Source organism: Ovis canadensis, chromosome 3 (assembly GCF_042477335.2).
Source record: "Ovis canadensis isolate MfBH-ARS-UI-01 breed Bighorn chromosome 3, ARS-UI_OviCan_v2, whole genome shotgun sequence".
NCBI classification, from domain to species: domain Eukaryota; kingdom Metazoa; phylum Chordata; class Mammalia; order Artiodactyla; family Bovidae; genus Ovis; species Ovis canadensis.
This window is the reverse complement of record NC_091247.1, coordinates 131,488,687-131,504,145: the sequence shown is the minus strand read 5'-3', so window position 1 is coordinate 131,504,145 and position 15,459 is coordinate 131,488,687. Positions and strand designations below refer to the sequence as shown.

General features: G+C 40.5%; 1 protein-coding gene across 4 annotated transcripts in view; it reads left to right on the top strand.

Annotated features, from left to right (window-relative positions):
- The window catches only part of POC1B (POC1 centriolar protein B), a 106,540-nt gene that overhangs the window by 85,581 nt on the left and 5,500 nt on the right, over positions 1-15,459 (top strand). For 2 of the 4 annotated variants that reach the window (XM_069584164.1, XM_069584165.1), the window contains one exon: positions 7,039-7,122. The exons of the other annotated variants lie outside the window; for them this stretch is intronic. In XM_069584164.1, coding sequence (XP_069440265.1) covers positions 7,039-7,122 — 84 coding nt within the window. The remainder of the gene's footprint in view (positions 1-7,038; positions 7,123-15,459) is intronic. 4 annotated transcript variants of the gene reach the window in all.

The following is a 15,459-nucleotide window of genomic DNA, read 5'->3' as shown; positions in this document are numbered from 1 at the left end:
ATGCCAGAGACATGGGTTTGATCCCTGTGTCAGGAGGATCCCCTGGAGTAGGAGGTGGCAACCTGCTCCAGTATTCTTGCCTGGAAAAGTCCATGGACAGAAAAGCCTGGTGGGCTACAGTCCATGGGGTCACAAAGAATTGGACACAACTGAATGACTGCGCACACACACATTCATCTGTTTATTCAATTGCCACCAGCCCTTAGATAGCCTATTAATTAGAGAAACCAGACAGGAGAATTTTTTAACCTTTGAATATAATGGATAGAAAATTATCTTCATTCAGCAGATTTCATTAATTATTTTATGTATGCCTTATACAGGCAGCACTCACCATATTGTCAGCTATCTAAAAGAAGACGAGGTATGACTTCTGTCTTCTGCTGCTGCTGCTGCTGCTAAGTTGCTTCAGTCGTGTCCGACTCTGTGCAGCCCCACAGACGGCAGCCCACCACCCGTCCCTGGGATTCTCCAGGCAAGAACACTGGAGTGGGTTGCCATCTAGAAAGGTACAGTTCAGATTTTAGTGGAAGCAGGGGAGGACACAATATGATAATATTGATAATGATAGGTCATTGATTATAGACTATAGATTAAACTCTTTACCAATATTCTCACAGCCACCATATAATATAGCCCAATAAAATTTCTTCATTTTACAGATGAGGAAACTAAGGCTAAAAGAGGCCAAGGAATTTGTCCAAGATCACACAGTCAGTACACAGAAAAGACTAAACCCAAGTCTGTGTGACTTGATGCCTCACTCATATAGTGCCATATTATATGTTAGCATGGATAATTACACAGTATTACAAATAGCAGAAATGGAAGGAAGATGACAATTGCCTTTAAGAAACAAAATTTGAATTTTTATAGAGATTTAGAACAGGGACAAATTGCATCTATTTGGGAAAGATGAGAAATGACTTCATTAATTTGCAAATGCAAATTAAAATCAACTAATATAAAGTGCACTGTGTATACCGAGATCACATAGAAAGCTTTCACTCTGTTTTTTGAATGATATAATGAATAATAAATAAAACAGTGGTTCTCAGTACCCAGCTGTGAATATACATTCCTGTTACAATCACAGTTGTCATTAATCATACTAGAATGTTCACATTATGCTAGCTGGTGAGTAGAACCATAAATAAATATAATATTTGCCCTCTAAAAGATGTTCTGTAAAGCTTGCCAGTTTTCTGAATGTAGCTTTGTTAAATGATTGGATGAATTCCTGCCTTAAAATTGCTTCTTTATAGTATTAAAACACAGTGAGGAAGCTAGTCGTATTCAAGTGAGCAAAGCATGAAACATGAGTTATTTTATGTATACAATTAAAACATGACTTTTTACACACAGCTTACTTCTCCTGAACTTGGCACTTGAAGAGTTTTAAGGAATAGTAGATAAGCTTGTAAAAAAATGTCAAGGGATGGCATTATTTATATCAGGGAGTCAGCAAGCCCAGGAAATAATTTTTCAGAAATTTAAATAATCTAAGTAATCCTTTTGATTCTGTGGTGATTTTATGTTTCAAAAACAATGAGGATAGTTATTTGAGGAGTACATTTGGCTTGTTAGTTTGGTTGGTCCTCTGTGTATATTACCATGATACTAAAGTGGTGGTGGTGTATTTGCTTTTGCAGCACATATACTAAAATTCAAAAGATACAGAAAATACTAGAGTGGCCTCCACAAGAGGATAACATGAATTTATTAAATGTGCCATGTGTTTGGAATATTTTATTTGTAGATAGGGAGGCTCAAGGTCATAAAGATGTTGCTACTGCTAAGTCGCTTCAGTTGTGTCTGACTCTGTGCGACCCCATAGACGGTAGCCCACCAGGCTCCCCCGTCCCTGAGATTCTCCAGGCAAGAACACTGGAGTGGGTTGCCATTTCCTTCTCCAATGCATGAAAGTGAGAAGTGAAAGTGAAGTTGCTCAGTCATGTCTGACTCTTAGCGACCCCATGGACTGCAGCCCACTAGGCTCCTCCGTCCATGGGATTTTCCAGGCAAGAGTACTGGAGTGGGGTGCCATTGCCTTTTCCGCATAAAGATGTTCAGTCTGTTCAGTTCAGTTCAGTCCAGTTCAGTCGCTCAGTCGTGTTCAGCTCTTTGCGACCCCATGAACTGCAGCATGCCAGGCCTCCCTGTCCATCACCAACTCCCGGAGTTCACTCAGACTCACGTCCATCGAGTCAGTGATGCCATCCAGCCATCTCATCCTCGGTCCTCCCCTTCTCCTCCTGCCCCCAATCCCTCCCAACATCAAAGTCTTTTCCAATGAGTCTACTCTTTGCATGAGGTGGCCAAAGTACTGGAGCTTCAGCTTTAGCATCATTTCTTCTAAAGAAATCCCAGGGCTGATCTTCAGAATGGACTGGTTGGATCTCCTTGCAGTCCAAGGGACTCTCAAGAGTCTTCTCCAACACCATAGTTCAAAAGCGTCAATTCTTCGGCGCTCAGCCTTCTTCACAATCCAACTCTCACATCCATACCTGACGACTGGAAAAACCATAGCCTTGACTAGATGGACCTTAGTTGGCAAAGTAATGCCTCTGCTTTTGAATATGCTGTCTAGGTTGGTCATAACTTTTCTTCCAAGGAGTAAGCGTCTTTTAATTTCATGGCTGCAGTCACCATCTGCAGTGATTTTGGAGCCCCCAAAAATAAAGTCTGACACTGTTTCCACTGTTTCCCCATCTATTTCCCATGAAGTGATGGGTCCGGATGCCATGATCTTCATTTTCTGAATGTTGAGCTTTAAGCCAACTTTTTCACTCTCCTCTTTCACTTTCATCAAGAGGCTTTTGAGTTCCTCTTCACTTTCTGTCATAAGGGTGATGTTATCTGCATATCTGAGGTTATTGATATTTCTCCCGGCAATCTTGATTCTAGCTTGTGTTTCTTCCAGTCCAGCGTTTCTCATGATATACTCTGCATATAAGTTAAATAAGCAGGGTGACAATATACAGCCTTGACGTACTCCTTTTCCTATTTGGAACTAGTCGGTTGTTCCGTGTCGAGTTCTAACTGTTGCTTCCTGATCTGCATATAGATTTCTCAAGAGGCCGGTCAGGTGGTCTGGTATTCCCATCTCTCTCAGAATTTTCCACAGTTTATTGTGATCTCCCCAAATAAATCTACAAATTCAAGGTAGTTCCAATAAACATCCCAACAAGATTTGTAATGAAACCAGAAAGTTGATTCATGGCATATATGGAAGAGCAAAGGACCAAAAATACCGAGGGCAATTTTGAAGCTCTTTGAAAGCTGGAGACTCATTAAGCTCTAGGAAAGAGCTTCCCTGGTGGCTCAGGTGGTTAAGAATCTGCCTGTGATGCAGGAGACCCAGGTTTGATCCCTGGGTCAGGAAGATTCACCTGTAGAAGGGAATGGCTATCCATTCCAGTATCCTTGCATGGAGAATTTTTTGGACAGAGGAGCCTCATGGGCTCCAGTCCACAGGGTTGCAAAGTGGGACATAACTGAGCGACTAACACACACACACACACACACACACACACACGGTATTGTTACAGGGTGAGACAAAGAGTCCACAGTGGAGAACACATAGACAGAACCACACAAATGCAGATGGTTGGTATATGAAAGGCCTGACTCTGTGGACCCATGAAGATGAGGTAGCCACTAAATCGACTGTTCAATAAATGTTGCTGGGACGGCTAGCTATTTGGAAAAAAATAAAATTATGTTCTTACTTTTAACCACAAACAAAATTAATAGCAGATGGGTTAAAGCCTTAAGTGTGAAAAACTGTACCTCAACACTTCTAAAAAAAAACAGAGGAACATATTTGTATTTTGGGTAGGCAAGGATTACTTAAGCAAAATATAAAATGTACAAATCATAAAAGGAAAAGTTTAATAAATTTGACTACATTTAAAGCAAAAACATCTGTAAAAAAAATATCCCATAAAAGTGAACCAAATCCACAGAGTACGGGATGTGTTACACATATAAACAAAGTATTGACATCCATAGTATATCAGGAACACTTTTTTGTTTATTTTACCAACATATAGCTGAAGTAAAATGTCGTGTTAATTACTGCTGTATAGCAGAGTGATTCAGTTATGACGTCTATTCTCTCTGTTCCTAATTCTGTTTCTGATTCATAGACAGGTTCATCTGTGTCGTGTTTCAGATTCCACATGTAAGTGATATCGTGTGTTTGTCTTTCTCTTTCTGACTGACTTAGTATGATATTCTTTAGTCACATCCATATTGCTGCAAAAGGCATGGTGTCATTCTCTTTTATGACTGAATAGCACTGTGTGTATGTACCACATCTGATGTATCCATTCATCTGTGAAAGGACCTTTAGGTTGCCTCCTTGTCTTAGCTGTTGTGAATCGTGCTGCTATGAACATAAGTGTGCATGTATCTTTTTGAATTATAGTAGTTTTGTCTGGATATATGCCCAGGAGTGGGATTGCCATGTTACATGGTAATTCTATTTTTTTTTTTAAATGATGGCCGTTCTGACCAGCGTGAAGTGGTACCTCACTGTAGTTCTGATTTGCAGTTCTCTATATGAGGCACTCTTAAATATTAATTAGAAAAAAGAGAAGTAGACCAACTAAACAGTGGACAGAAGACTTAAATAGGCAATTTGCAGAAGAATGATCAATATACACGTAAAATATGCTCAAGTCATCGGTAATCAAAGAAATGCACAGTAAAATTAAAACTTTGGGAAATCATTTCCTGTCCATTATTTTGTTAAAATTTAAAATGTCTATCAAATATTTTTGACTTTGTAGAAAAGGGGGAGATTTTCTTCTGCTCAGGGAACAGTAGGTAGATCCCACCATTTGGGAGAATATCCGGTAAAACTATGACTCTAGAGAAACTCACCTTCCTGTGTACTAGGCACATTTATAAGAGTGCTTACTATGGAATTCAATGCTAGTTACCAGTACAAAGGATACATAAATTATGGAATAATCCACCAGTGGAATGCTATTTGGCAGTGAAAATAAGTGAAGCAGACTTATCTGTAGCAAATCCAACAATATTGGTTAACAGAAACTACTAAAGGGACCTAATAACAATACTTTTTATGTGAACTTGAATACATGTAAAAGTAATACTGCTATTTAGGGATGTCAGCTTATGTGATAAAAGCAAAGGGACATAGCTTGGGGTGACAGACACCATATTCGAGATGGTGGCATCCTTTAAGAGGGAGAGGTAGAATAGACTTTATTTCTTAAGGTGGGGGAGAGGGTGGCTTTATTATTCTCACACCTTTTCACTGAATTTCTTTAAAAGTTGATTACAACTGATTTACAGTGTATGGTAATCTGTGCTGTGCAGCACAGTGATTCAGCTATACATATATATGCATTCCTTTTCCTGTTGGTTTCCATTACGGTTTATCATAGGACACTGAGTATAGTTCCCTGTGGTATCCAGTAGGACCTTGTGTATCCATTCCATATATGAGTTTGTTTCTGCTGATCACAAACTCCTGAGCCATTCCTCCCCCACCTTCTTGACAACCACAAGGCTGTTCTCAATGTTTGTGAGTCTGTTTCACAGATAAGTTCTTTCATGTCATATTTTAGATTTCACATATAAGTGATATCATGGTGTTTGTCTTTCTCTTTTTGACTCGACTTCACTTGGTATTTTCATTGAATTTTAAGAGCAAAATTGGAACTTAAAAACATCAGTTATTATGAGATGAAAAGAGAAGGATTCCAGATTCATTCAGAAATGTTAGTGTTGCAGTGAAGGTACATCTCTTATTCATGCCTATATTAATTTCACTGGATGGTTGATGTGCATACAGGGAAGGGGCAGCTTTCTGAAAGATGAACAGATGGGTTGTTTTTTGGTTTTTTTTGAGACATGATGTGAGTGCAACTAAACCAAGTGTGGTCTTCCAAATCAAACTTCAGTTTTTGCAAGGTGTGATCTTTACTTGAATGTAAAACATCTTTTAAAGCAGTACATCACTGTACAGGATAAGCTACTACCTGCCTCAGAATTTAGATTCACGCGCACACACACCTTTTTTGAACAGAGTGAGGTATTGCTGTAAATAATGGTTGATTTCTACCCTAGTCATTTCAGCAGTTTGCATAAAATGTTCTTGTTGATTCTATAGGAAAGAGATAATAAGAATAAATTCCTTACTCTGTAGGCCTTTGGGGTATAACAGCAGGATTTACAAGAAATGTAATAACTATGTGTTTTCTCTTTGGAATTTACAGAAAGTTTTATTAGTTTTATATTCATCTAGAATACTGGGAATAGCATTTTTAGTTTTATATTAACTCAGAAGGGAGAGTACTAATTTTAGTTCATGGACTACCTGCTCTCTTTCTCCACTTCCCCTAGATAATTCTGGGTAGTGCTTTATCATTAATTAAGATTTATCTGATACAGTGCACGATTTGAGACTCAGCATAGGGCATTTGAAGACAAATATTCCTTTAAGGGATTCATAGCTTATGTTTGCCTAATCATGAAACATGGAAGGATATTTTTGCACAGATTTATTTTTCCTACCTCTATCCTACCTATTCATGGCTTCAAAACTAATAAGCTTCTCTGGAGATGATAGTAAAGATTAAAAACAAAGACAGACAGATTTATGGCCTTGGCAGTCATTTCCAAGGGCACTGAATTAATCATTCAGATATTCTAGTTGATAGCTGCATTGAGGCAGGGGTGTTTTTCAAGTCTTCTGACAAAAATAAAATTTTCCAATTTGGTTTGAAGAAGAGAAATCAAAGCCCTCAGTAAAACATTATCCCCAAAGCCTCTTTTTTCTCCCTTTGAGGAAAAAAAGATGTATGATTTTTCCCAAGGGATAAACAGAAGGCTTTCTCAGCTCAGCGAATTTAGTCTGGGAGACACAAATTTCACATGACATTCTCTGATCCTATCCTAGAAATATTTTTAAATCAATCTGACTGGATCAGATAAGTATGTTCTTACAAGGATGTACAATACACTGTGCAGATATGAAATAGATGTGGTTTTCTCTTTCAGGATGAACAGCCTTTTCTTCCTAAGAGTGTTAGAAGCCGAGAACGAATCCTGCCTGTGTTGTGGCCCTGTGACAAGCCCATACGGGTGACTCCATAACTCTGTGTTCCGTTTCTCTGATTGACCCATCCACACCTTGGTTAACACTGGCTTTTGACCTCAAGGCAAGAACCAAAGGCAGAGCAACACTCTGACTCACTTCTGAAATACATCCGTCCTCTGCTGGTCAGGATTCTCAGATGAACTCAGTAACCATCTGAATCCTTTGTATTGATGGTAAACTCGGTGTAAAGCCTCCCACTCACTGGCCACCACTTCCTCTAGTCTTCCAGGTTTGATAATTCATCAGCCCCAGAAGGAGCTCCAATCCACCGAGCCTCTGCCTTTTCATTGCTCACGTTCTGTGTCTGTGTGCACATCTCTTCTTTGTGGGCTTAGATTCCATAGTCATCATCATAGCCACGCCCTTGCCCCCTTTCTCTCTCCATTGTAGTCACCCCAAAAAACTTCAGCCTGATTAAATTTTTCTGCCAACTCTGTACACCCAAGCAACTGAACTTGACTAGCCAGCCACGCTGACTGCCTTCCCCTTAAATGTATTCATACGAAACTCCAGGAGCTGTCAGTACTGCCTAACCCTAACCCTAACCCTCCCTGTCCTGGGACATCCGTGCTCTCTTTCCGTTTGATCTTTTTCATCAGCACACGCCTGTAATGTAGTTCTCATCTTTCAAAAGGAAAACTTCATTTGACCCCTCATCTGTTTCCAAGTCCCATCGCATTGCTCTCCTTTTTGGCAAAACTCCTTAAAAGAAAGGCACACATTCAGTCTTCCTGCTTTCATTTTCCTTTTCCACTTTTCAGAATTCACCCCAGTTCAGCCTTTGCCCCCACCGTTCCACTCCTGTCCAGCTTCTGGTGGCTCAGCCACATCAGTCTTTCTACAGGACTTGGTCTTGGTGACCACTCCCTTCTCCTCACTTGGCTTCTAGTCCAGCACCTCTCCTTCTACATGAGCCGCGAGTCTCCTTTCCTGCTCCTTTCTTCCTGCCTTCTAAAGTCTTTGCAGTTATTCTGTTTGGTTCTTAGACTCATTGCTATAAAGAGTTACATGCCTCACACCCCAACTCCAAGGGAACAGAAGCTTCTGCAAGTGGTACCCTTCCAGACCTTGCCTTATGTACCTCTTCACCTGGCTGTTCATTTATATCCATTGTAAAAACTGGTAAATATATATATGTTCTATGCTGCGTGCTAAGCCACTTCAGTTGTGTCTGACTCTTTGCAGCCCCATCGACAGTAGCCTGCCAGTCTCCTCTGTCCATGGGATTTCCCAGGCAAGAATACTGGAGTGGGTTGCTCTTCCTTTCTTCAAGGAATCTTCCTGGCCCAGGGATCAAACCTGGGTCTCCCGTATTGTAGGCAGATTCTTTATGACTAGCACCACCTGGGAAGCCCATATATATTTTGATAATTTCCAAATTTATATCTCTAGCCCCAGGCTCTCCACAGAAATCTAGATTCATGTATTTCCAGTTATATCCATGACTTTTCCCTTTGGAAATCACATAAGCATCTCAAACTTAACATGCCCCAAATTTATTCTCTACCTTTCTTCCCATTAAAAAATGTATCATCAGTGGAGCTAAATCATAATGTAACACCTTACCCAGCTTTATGTTTCTTTATAACCCTTGTTACTACCTGAGATTACATCACATATCTATATATTTACCCACTGGAATATAACTCCATGTCAACAGGGTCTCTTTTGTTTATTCACTTCTTGTATTAGGCAGAGTAATGGTCCAGAAAGATGTCCATGTCCTCGTCCCCAGCATCTGTCAATGTGTTTCTTTACATGGCTTCCCAGGTGGCGCTAGTGGTAAAGAACCTACCTGCCAATTCAGGAGACAGAAGAGATGCCAGTTCGATCACTGGGTAGGGAAGATCCCCTGGAGGAGGGCATGGCAACCACTCCAGTATTCTTGTGTGGAGAATCCCATGGACAGAGGAACCTGGCGGCCTATGGCCCACAGGGCCGCTAAGAGTCAGACACAACTGAAGCCGCTGAGCATCCAAGTAGGCATGCACATGGCAAAGGGGCTTTGCAAATATGATCAAGTTAAGGATCTTGGGATGGGGAGATTATCCCAGATTATGGTCCAGTGCAATCACAATGGTCCTTAGAGGGTGAAGAGGGAGGCATGGGAAGTAGAGAAGTGGAGGTCAGAGTGATGGAGCCTAGAGCTACAAGTGGCAGCATCCTCAAGGAGCTGGAAAGGGCAAGGATAGATTGCCCCCAGAACCACCAGAAGGAACTCTGGGGGGAACTCTGCTGACACCTTGACTTTAGCCCCATAAAATCGATCTGGACCTTCAGAACTTTAAGAGAGTAAATCTGTGTTGTTTTAAGCCACTAAACTTGTGAGTAATCTAAGTCATGGTAGGAAACTAATATACTCCTATATCTAATTCCTAATATACTCCTATATCTAGTTCCTAATATCTCTGGCGTCTAGAATTTTCCAGACCCATACGTGCTAAAATAAAACAATCTTATTTGAATAAATGGTATATCTTCATTGTTTTAGATACCATATAAAGATAATTGGAGTTTCTAATCTTGATTCTGAATGTTCTCATTGAAAATAAATGATCCATTCTTTCTTTGAAAAGTAGTCTTTGCTTTTATTTTTGTCTAGGCAAAAGATATTTTTTGTTATCCTAGTCTATTTCAGGCAGGCATTTTATAAGAGAGAGAGTAGTGTGTGTGTAGTGACTTAAAAACTCTCAGAATGTCAGGAATGGAAAGGACTTTTAAAGGGCATTCAGTTTGAATTTCCTGATCTGATGTTTGTATATTTCTCACAATATCCCTGACAAGTGACCATCCCAAGTCTATTTTTGAACCTTCAATGATGGGAAACTTACTTTAGCTGGAGGGGTCAAGACCACTTTTAGATAGACTGTTCTCGCTTTGTTTTATTTTCTACTTACAGAATTAAAGCAAAACTAGAAATGTTAATATTAAGCCCAAACTGACTTATTTTAGGGTTTCCCAGGTGGCGCAGGGGAAAAGAATCTGCCTGCAATGGGGGAGACTTGGGTTCAATCCCTGTGTTGGGAAGATCCCCTGGAGAAGGGAAAGGCTACCCACTCCAGTATTCTGGCCTAGAGAATTCCATGGACTGTATAGTCCGTGGGGTTACAAAGAGTCAGACATGACTGAGCAACTTTCACTTTCACTTTACATGTGAAGTGCCTCCTTTTGCGTTCATGCTTGTCAGAAAATCCTTATGCTATATCACCAGAAACCATCAGATATACTTTTAGGGGATAAAAATCAAGCAGTGATTTTCAGGTAAGTGATGAATGCTTATATTGCTGCCTCATTGTGCCTGTGTGTGTGTGTGTGTGTGCGTGTGTGTGTGCGTGCGTGCGTGCGTGCTCATGTCTGACTGCTAATGACCCCATGAACTGTAGCCCACCAAGCTCCTGTGTCCATGGAATTTTCCAGGCAAGAATACTGGAGTGGGTTGCTATTTCCTTCTCCAGCAGATCTTCCAGACCCAGGGATCAAACCCACATCTCTTGTATCTCTTGCACTGGCAGGTGGATTCTTTACCAACTGTGCCACCTGGGAAGAGACTGTACATTTAGGAGGCGTTTAAGACTAATTTTTAGTAGAGAATGGTATTATCTTAACTTTTTTTTACTTCTCTCTAAATACTGTCAAATTATTAATATTTACATTTTGTTGATGGCTCATCAGATGTAGGACAGTCAGTTGAATTTAGTTTAACAAATGTTGAGCCCAGTCTGTGTCTCATACTCTATGCTAGGCACCTTAGGAAGAAAAATGACGCAGTTATGTCTCCTAGAGAGTGACCCTTATAATCTGCTAGGGAATATAGACACGAAAACACAAATAGAACAAGAAGTGATAAGTGCTCTACTGATGGCACAAAGACTTATGAGAGTGTATGGTGTTAGAAACGTTCTAATTTCATTCTTTCCCTTGTAGCTATCCAGTTCCCCAGCTTATTGAAGAGACTGTCTTTTCTCCATTGTATATTCTTGCCTTCTTTGTCATAGATTAACTGACCATAGGTTATACGTTTATATCTGGGCATCTGTCCTGTTCCATTGATCTATATTTCTGTGTCTGTGCCAGTACCATACTGTCTTGATTACTGTAGCTTTTTGGTGTGATCTGAAGTCAGGGAGCCTGATTCCTCCAGCTCCATTTTTCTTTCCCAAGATTGCTTTTGCTATTCAGAGTCTTATGTGTTTCCATACAAATTAAAAATTTTTTTGTTCTAATTCTGTGAAAAATGCCATTGGTAGTTTCATAGGGATTATATTAAATCTGTAGATTCCTTTGGGTAGTATGTCCATTTTAACAATATTAATTCATCTAAAAAAAGATATGAAAAGATATCTCTTCATCTGTTTCTGTCATCTTCAATTTCTTTTATCAGCATCCTAAAGTTTTCAGAGTATGGTACAGGTCTTTTGCCTCATTCAGTTCAGTTCAGTTCAGTCGCTCAGTCGTGTCCGACTCTTTGCGACCCCATGAATCACAGCACTCCAGGCCTCCCTGTCCATCACCAACTCCCAGAGTTCACTCGGACTCACATCCATTGAGTCAGTGATGCCATCCATCCATCTCATCCTCTGTCGTCCCTTCTCCTCCTGCCCCCAATCCCTCCCAGCATCAGAGTCTTTTCCAATGAGTCAACTCTTTGCATGAGGTGGCCAAAGTACTAGAGTTTCAGCTTTAGCATCATTCCTTCCAAAGAGATCCCAGGGTTGATCTCCTTGCAGTCCAAGGGACTCTTAAGAGTCTTCTCCAACACCACAGTTCAAAAGCATCAATTCTTCGGCGCTCACCCTTCTTCACAGTCCAACTCTCACATCCATACATGACCACAGGAAAAACCACAACTTTGACTAGATGGACCTTTGTTGGCAAAGTAATGTCTCTGCTTTTCAGTATGCTATCTAGGTTGGTCATAACTTTCCTTCCAAGGAGTAAGCGTCTTTTAATTGCCTCATTAGGTAGGTTTATTCCTAGGCATTTTATTCTTTTTGAAGTAATGGTAAATGGGATTGTTTCCTTAATTTCTCTTTCTGATCTTTCCTTGTTTGTTAGTGTATAGACAGGGAAGAGATATCTGTATGTTAAGTTTTTATCCTGAAACTTTACCAAATTCACTAATGAACTCTAGTAGGTTTCCGGTAGCATCTTGAGGATTATCGACGTATAGAATCATGTTGGTCTTCCCTGGTAGCTCAGACAGTAAAGAATCTTCCTGCAATGCAGGAGACCCGGGTTCAATCCCTGGGTTGAGAAGATCCCCTGGAGAAGGGAATGGCTACCCACTCCAGTATTCTTGCCTGGAGAATCCCATGGACAAAGGAGCCTGGTGGGCTACAGCCTGTGAGGTCGCAAAGAGTCAGACATGACTGAATGTCTTAACACTTCACACATAGTATCATATCACCTGCAAACTATGACTGTTTTATTTCTTTTCTAATTTAGATTCCTTTTATTTCTTTTTCTTCCCTGATTGGCATGGCTAGATCTTCCAAAACTATGTTGAATAAAAGTGGCAAGAGTGGACATCTGCATCTTGTTCTTGATTTTAGAGGAAATGCTTTCAGTTTTTCACCATTGAGTATGATGTCAGTTGTAGGTTTGCCATATATGGCCTTTAATATGTTGAGGTAGGTTCCTTCTATGACCACATCCTGGAGAGTTGTTGTTGTTGTTTTTTAATCATTAATGGATGTTGGGTTTTGGCAAAAGCTTTTTCTACATCTATTGAGAGGATTGTGTGGTTTTTTATTATTCAATTTGTTAATGTGGTATATCACACTGATTGACTTGCGGACATGGAAAAGTCCTTGCATCCCTAGGGTAAAGCCCACTTGATCATGGTAGATGATCCTTTAAACGTATCATTGGATTTGCTTTGCTATCATTTTGTTGAGAATTTTTGCATCTGTGTTCAGTGATATTGCCCTGTAATTCTCTTCATTTGTGGTATCTTTGTCTGGTTTTGCTTCCCTGGTGGCTCAGATGCTAAAGAATCTGCCTGCAATGAGGGAGACCTGGGTTCAGTCACTGGGTTGGGAAGATCCCCTGGAGAAGAGAACAGCTACCCACTCCAGTGTTCTGGCCAGGAGAATTCCACGGGGTCGCAAAGAGTCGGACATGACTGAGCGACTTCCACTTCAACAGTTTGTCTGGTTTTGGAATCAGGGTGATTGTGGCCTCATAGAATAAGTGTGGGAGTGTTTCTTCTTTTGCAGTTTTTTGGAATAGTTTCAGAGGGATAGATGTTTCCTGTTTTCCAAATATTCGATAGACTTTAGCTATGATGCCGTCTGGTCCTGGACTTTAGTTAGGAATTTTTAAAATCATAGTTTCACTTTCAGTACTTGTGATTTGTCAGTTCGTACTTTCTGTTTCTTCCTAATTCAGTCTTGGAAGATTGTACCTTTCTAAGAATTTGTCCATTTCTTCTAGGTTGTCCACTGTATTGGCATATAGTTGTTTGTAGAAGTCTCTTATGGTTCTTTGTATTTCTGTGGTGTCAATTGTATTTTTGTCAGTTTAATTAATATGTCTTAGTCTTGGTGTGTTCCTCCTTGGGTTTATCTATTAATATATGGGACTCTCTGCACTTCCTGAACTTGTGTGACTGTTTCCGTTCCCAAGTTAGTTAAGTTTTTGCCTATTATCTCTTCAAATATTTTCAGACCCTTTCTCTCTTCTTCTAGGACCCCTATAAGGGGAATGTTGGTGCACTTAATGTTGTTCCAGAGGTTCTGAGAGTGTCCTCATTTCTTTTCATTCTTTATCCTGTTCCATGGCAGTGTTTCCACCCATCTGTCTTTCAGCTCACTTATTTCTTCTTTTGCTTCATTTATTGTGCCATTGATTCCATGTAGTGTATTTTTCATTTCAGTTATTGTATAGTTCAACGGTTTGTTGTTTATATTTTCTTGCTCTTTATATTTTCTTGTATCTTCTTGGCCTGCCCCCCCATTTTTCTGATATCATGGATCATCTTTACTCTCATTATTCTGAGTTCTTTTTTAGGTAGTTTGCCTATCTCCCCTCTGTGTTAATTGTTCTTATGGGGTTTTATTTTGTTCCTTCGTCTGGAACATATTTCTCCGTCATCTTACTTTGTCTAACTCTCTATGATTGCAATTTCTGTTTCATAGACTGAAAGATTGTAGTTCCTCTTGCTTCTGGTGTCTACCTCCTGCTGGGTGTGTCTGGTCTGAGAGCTTTGTGCAGGTTTCCCAGTGGGAGGGCTGTGGCATGGTGTGTGTTTAGAGGTGGCTGTACGTTCAGGACAACTTTAGGCAGTGTGTCTGCTGATGGGTGGGGCTCCCTCCATTGGGAGGTGTTCCCAAGGCGTTCCCACCTTGTTGTTGTTTGTCATGAGGTGTTCCAACACTGGAGCCTGTTGGCTGTGTTCTCAGTGTGAAAGTGGCAACCTCAAGGAGAGCTCCTGTCAGTGAATATTCCCCAGTATCTCTGCCATTAGTGTCCTTGACCCCACAATGAGCCACAGCCCCACCTCCCCAGGAGACCCTCCAAGACCCTTAGGCAGCGTGGCCCAGGCTCCTGTGGGGTCACTACCTTACCCTGGCTTGCAGTGCATTTGAAATCTTATGGGCGCCCTCCAAGAGTGGAGTCTCTGTTTCACCCAGTCCTGTGGAGCTCCTGTACTTAAGCTCTTCAAAGTCAGAGGCTCCTCCTCCTGGATGCCAGACCCCCAGGTTCGGGAACCTCAAGTGAGGCTCAGCACTCTCCCTCCTGTGGGAATACCTCTGTGGTTTAATTATTTAATTATTACCCACCCAGTGGTTATGGGACTTTATTATTTTGGGAAAGCACCCCTCCTACCACCTTGCTGTGTCTTCCTTTTCATCTTTGAGTGTAGAATATCTTCTGATAGGTTTCAGTCTTTTTTGTCAATGGTTCTTCAGCAGTTGGTTGTAATTTTGGTGTTTCACAAGAGGACTCAAGCCCAAGTCCTAGGCTGCCATCTTGTCTCCTCCCCTCAGAAGTCAAATAACAGTCATCTTAATTGACGTGACTTTTAAAATCAAGAATCAGCATTTAACAACCTGTTTAAATGTATAACACCTCATCCTTCAGACAGATACATACAACATACAAACTATATTTCGCTGAAAAAAAATCAAGGAGAATTGTGAATTTCCTCCATTCTCTGTTTTAGCCTTTTTTTCCTCTTGTAATTTGCAGTAGTTGAAGATGAAAATTAAATGCAAGTTGGGCTTTTAAAAGAGGAGTATTGAAACTGTATATATATTTTATATATAATTTTTAAAGTTTGGAAAATATAACTCTTCCCATCTTTTCTGTGGTGTCAA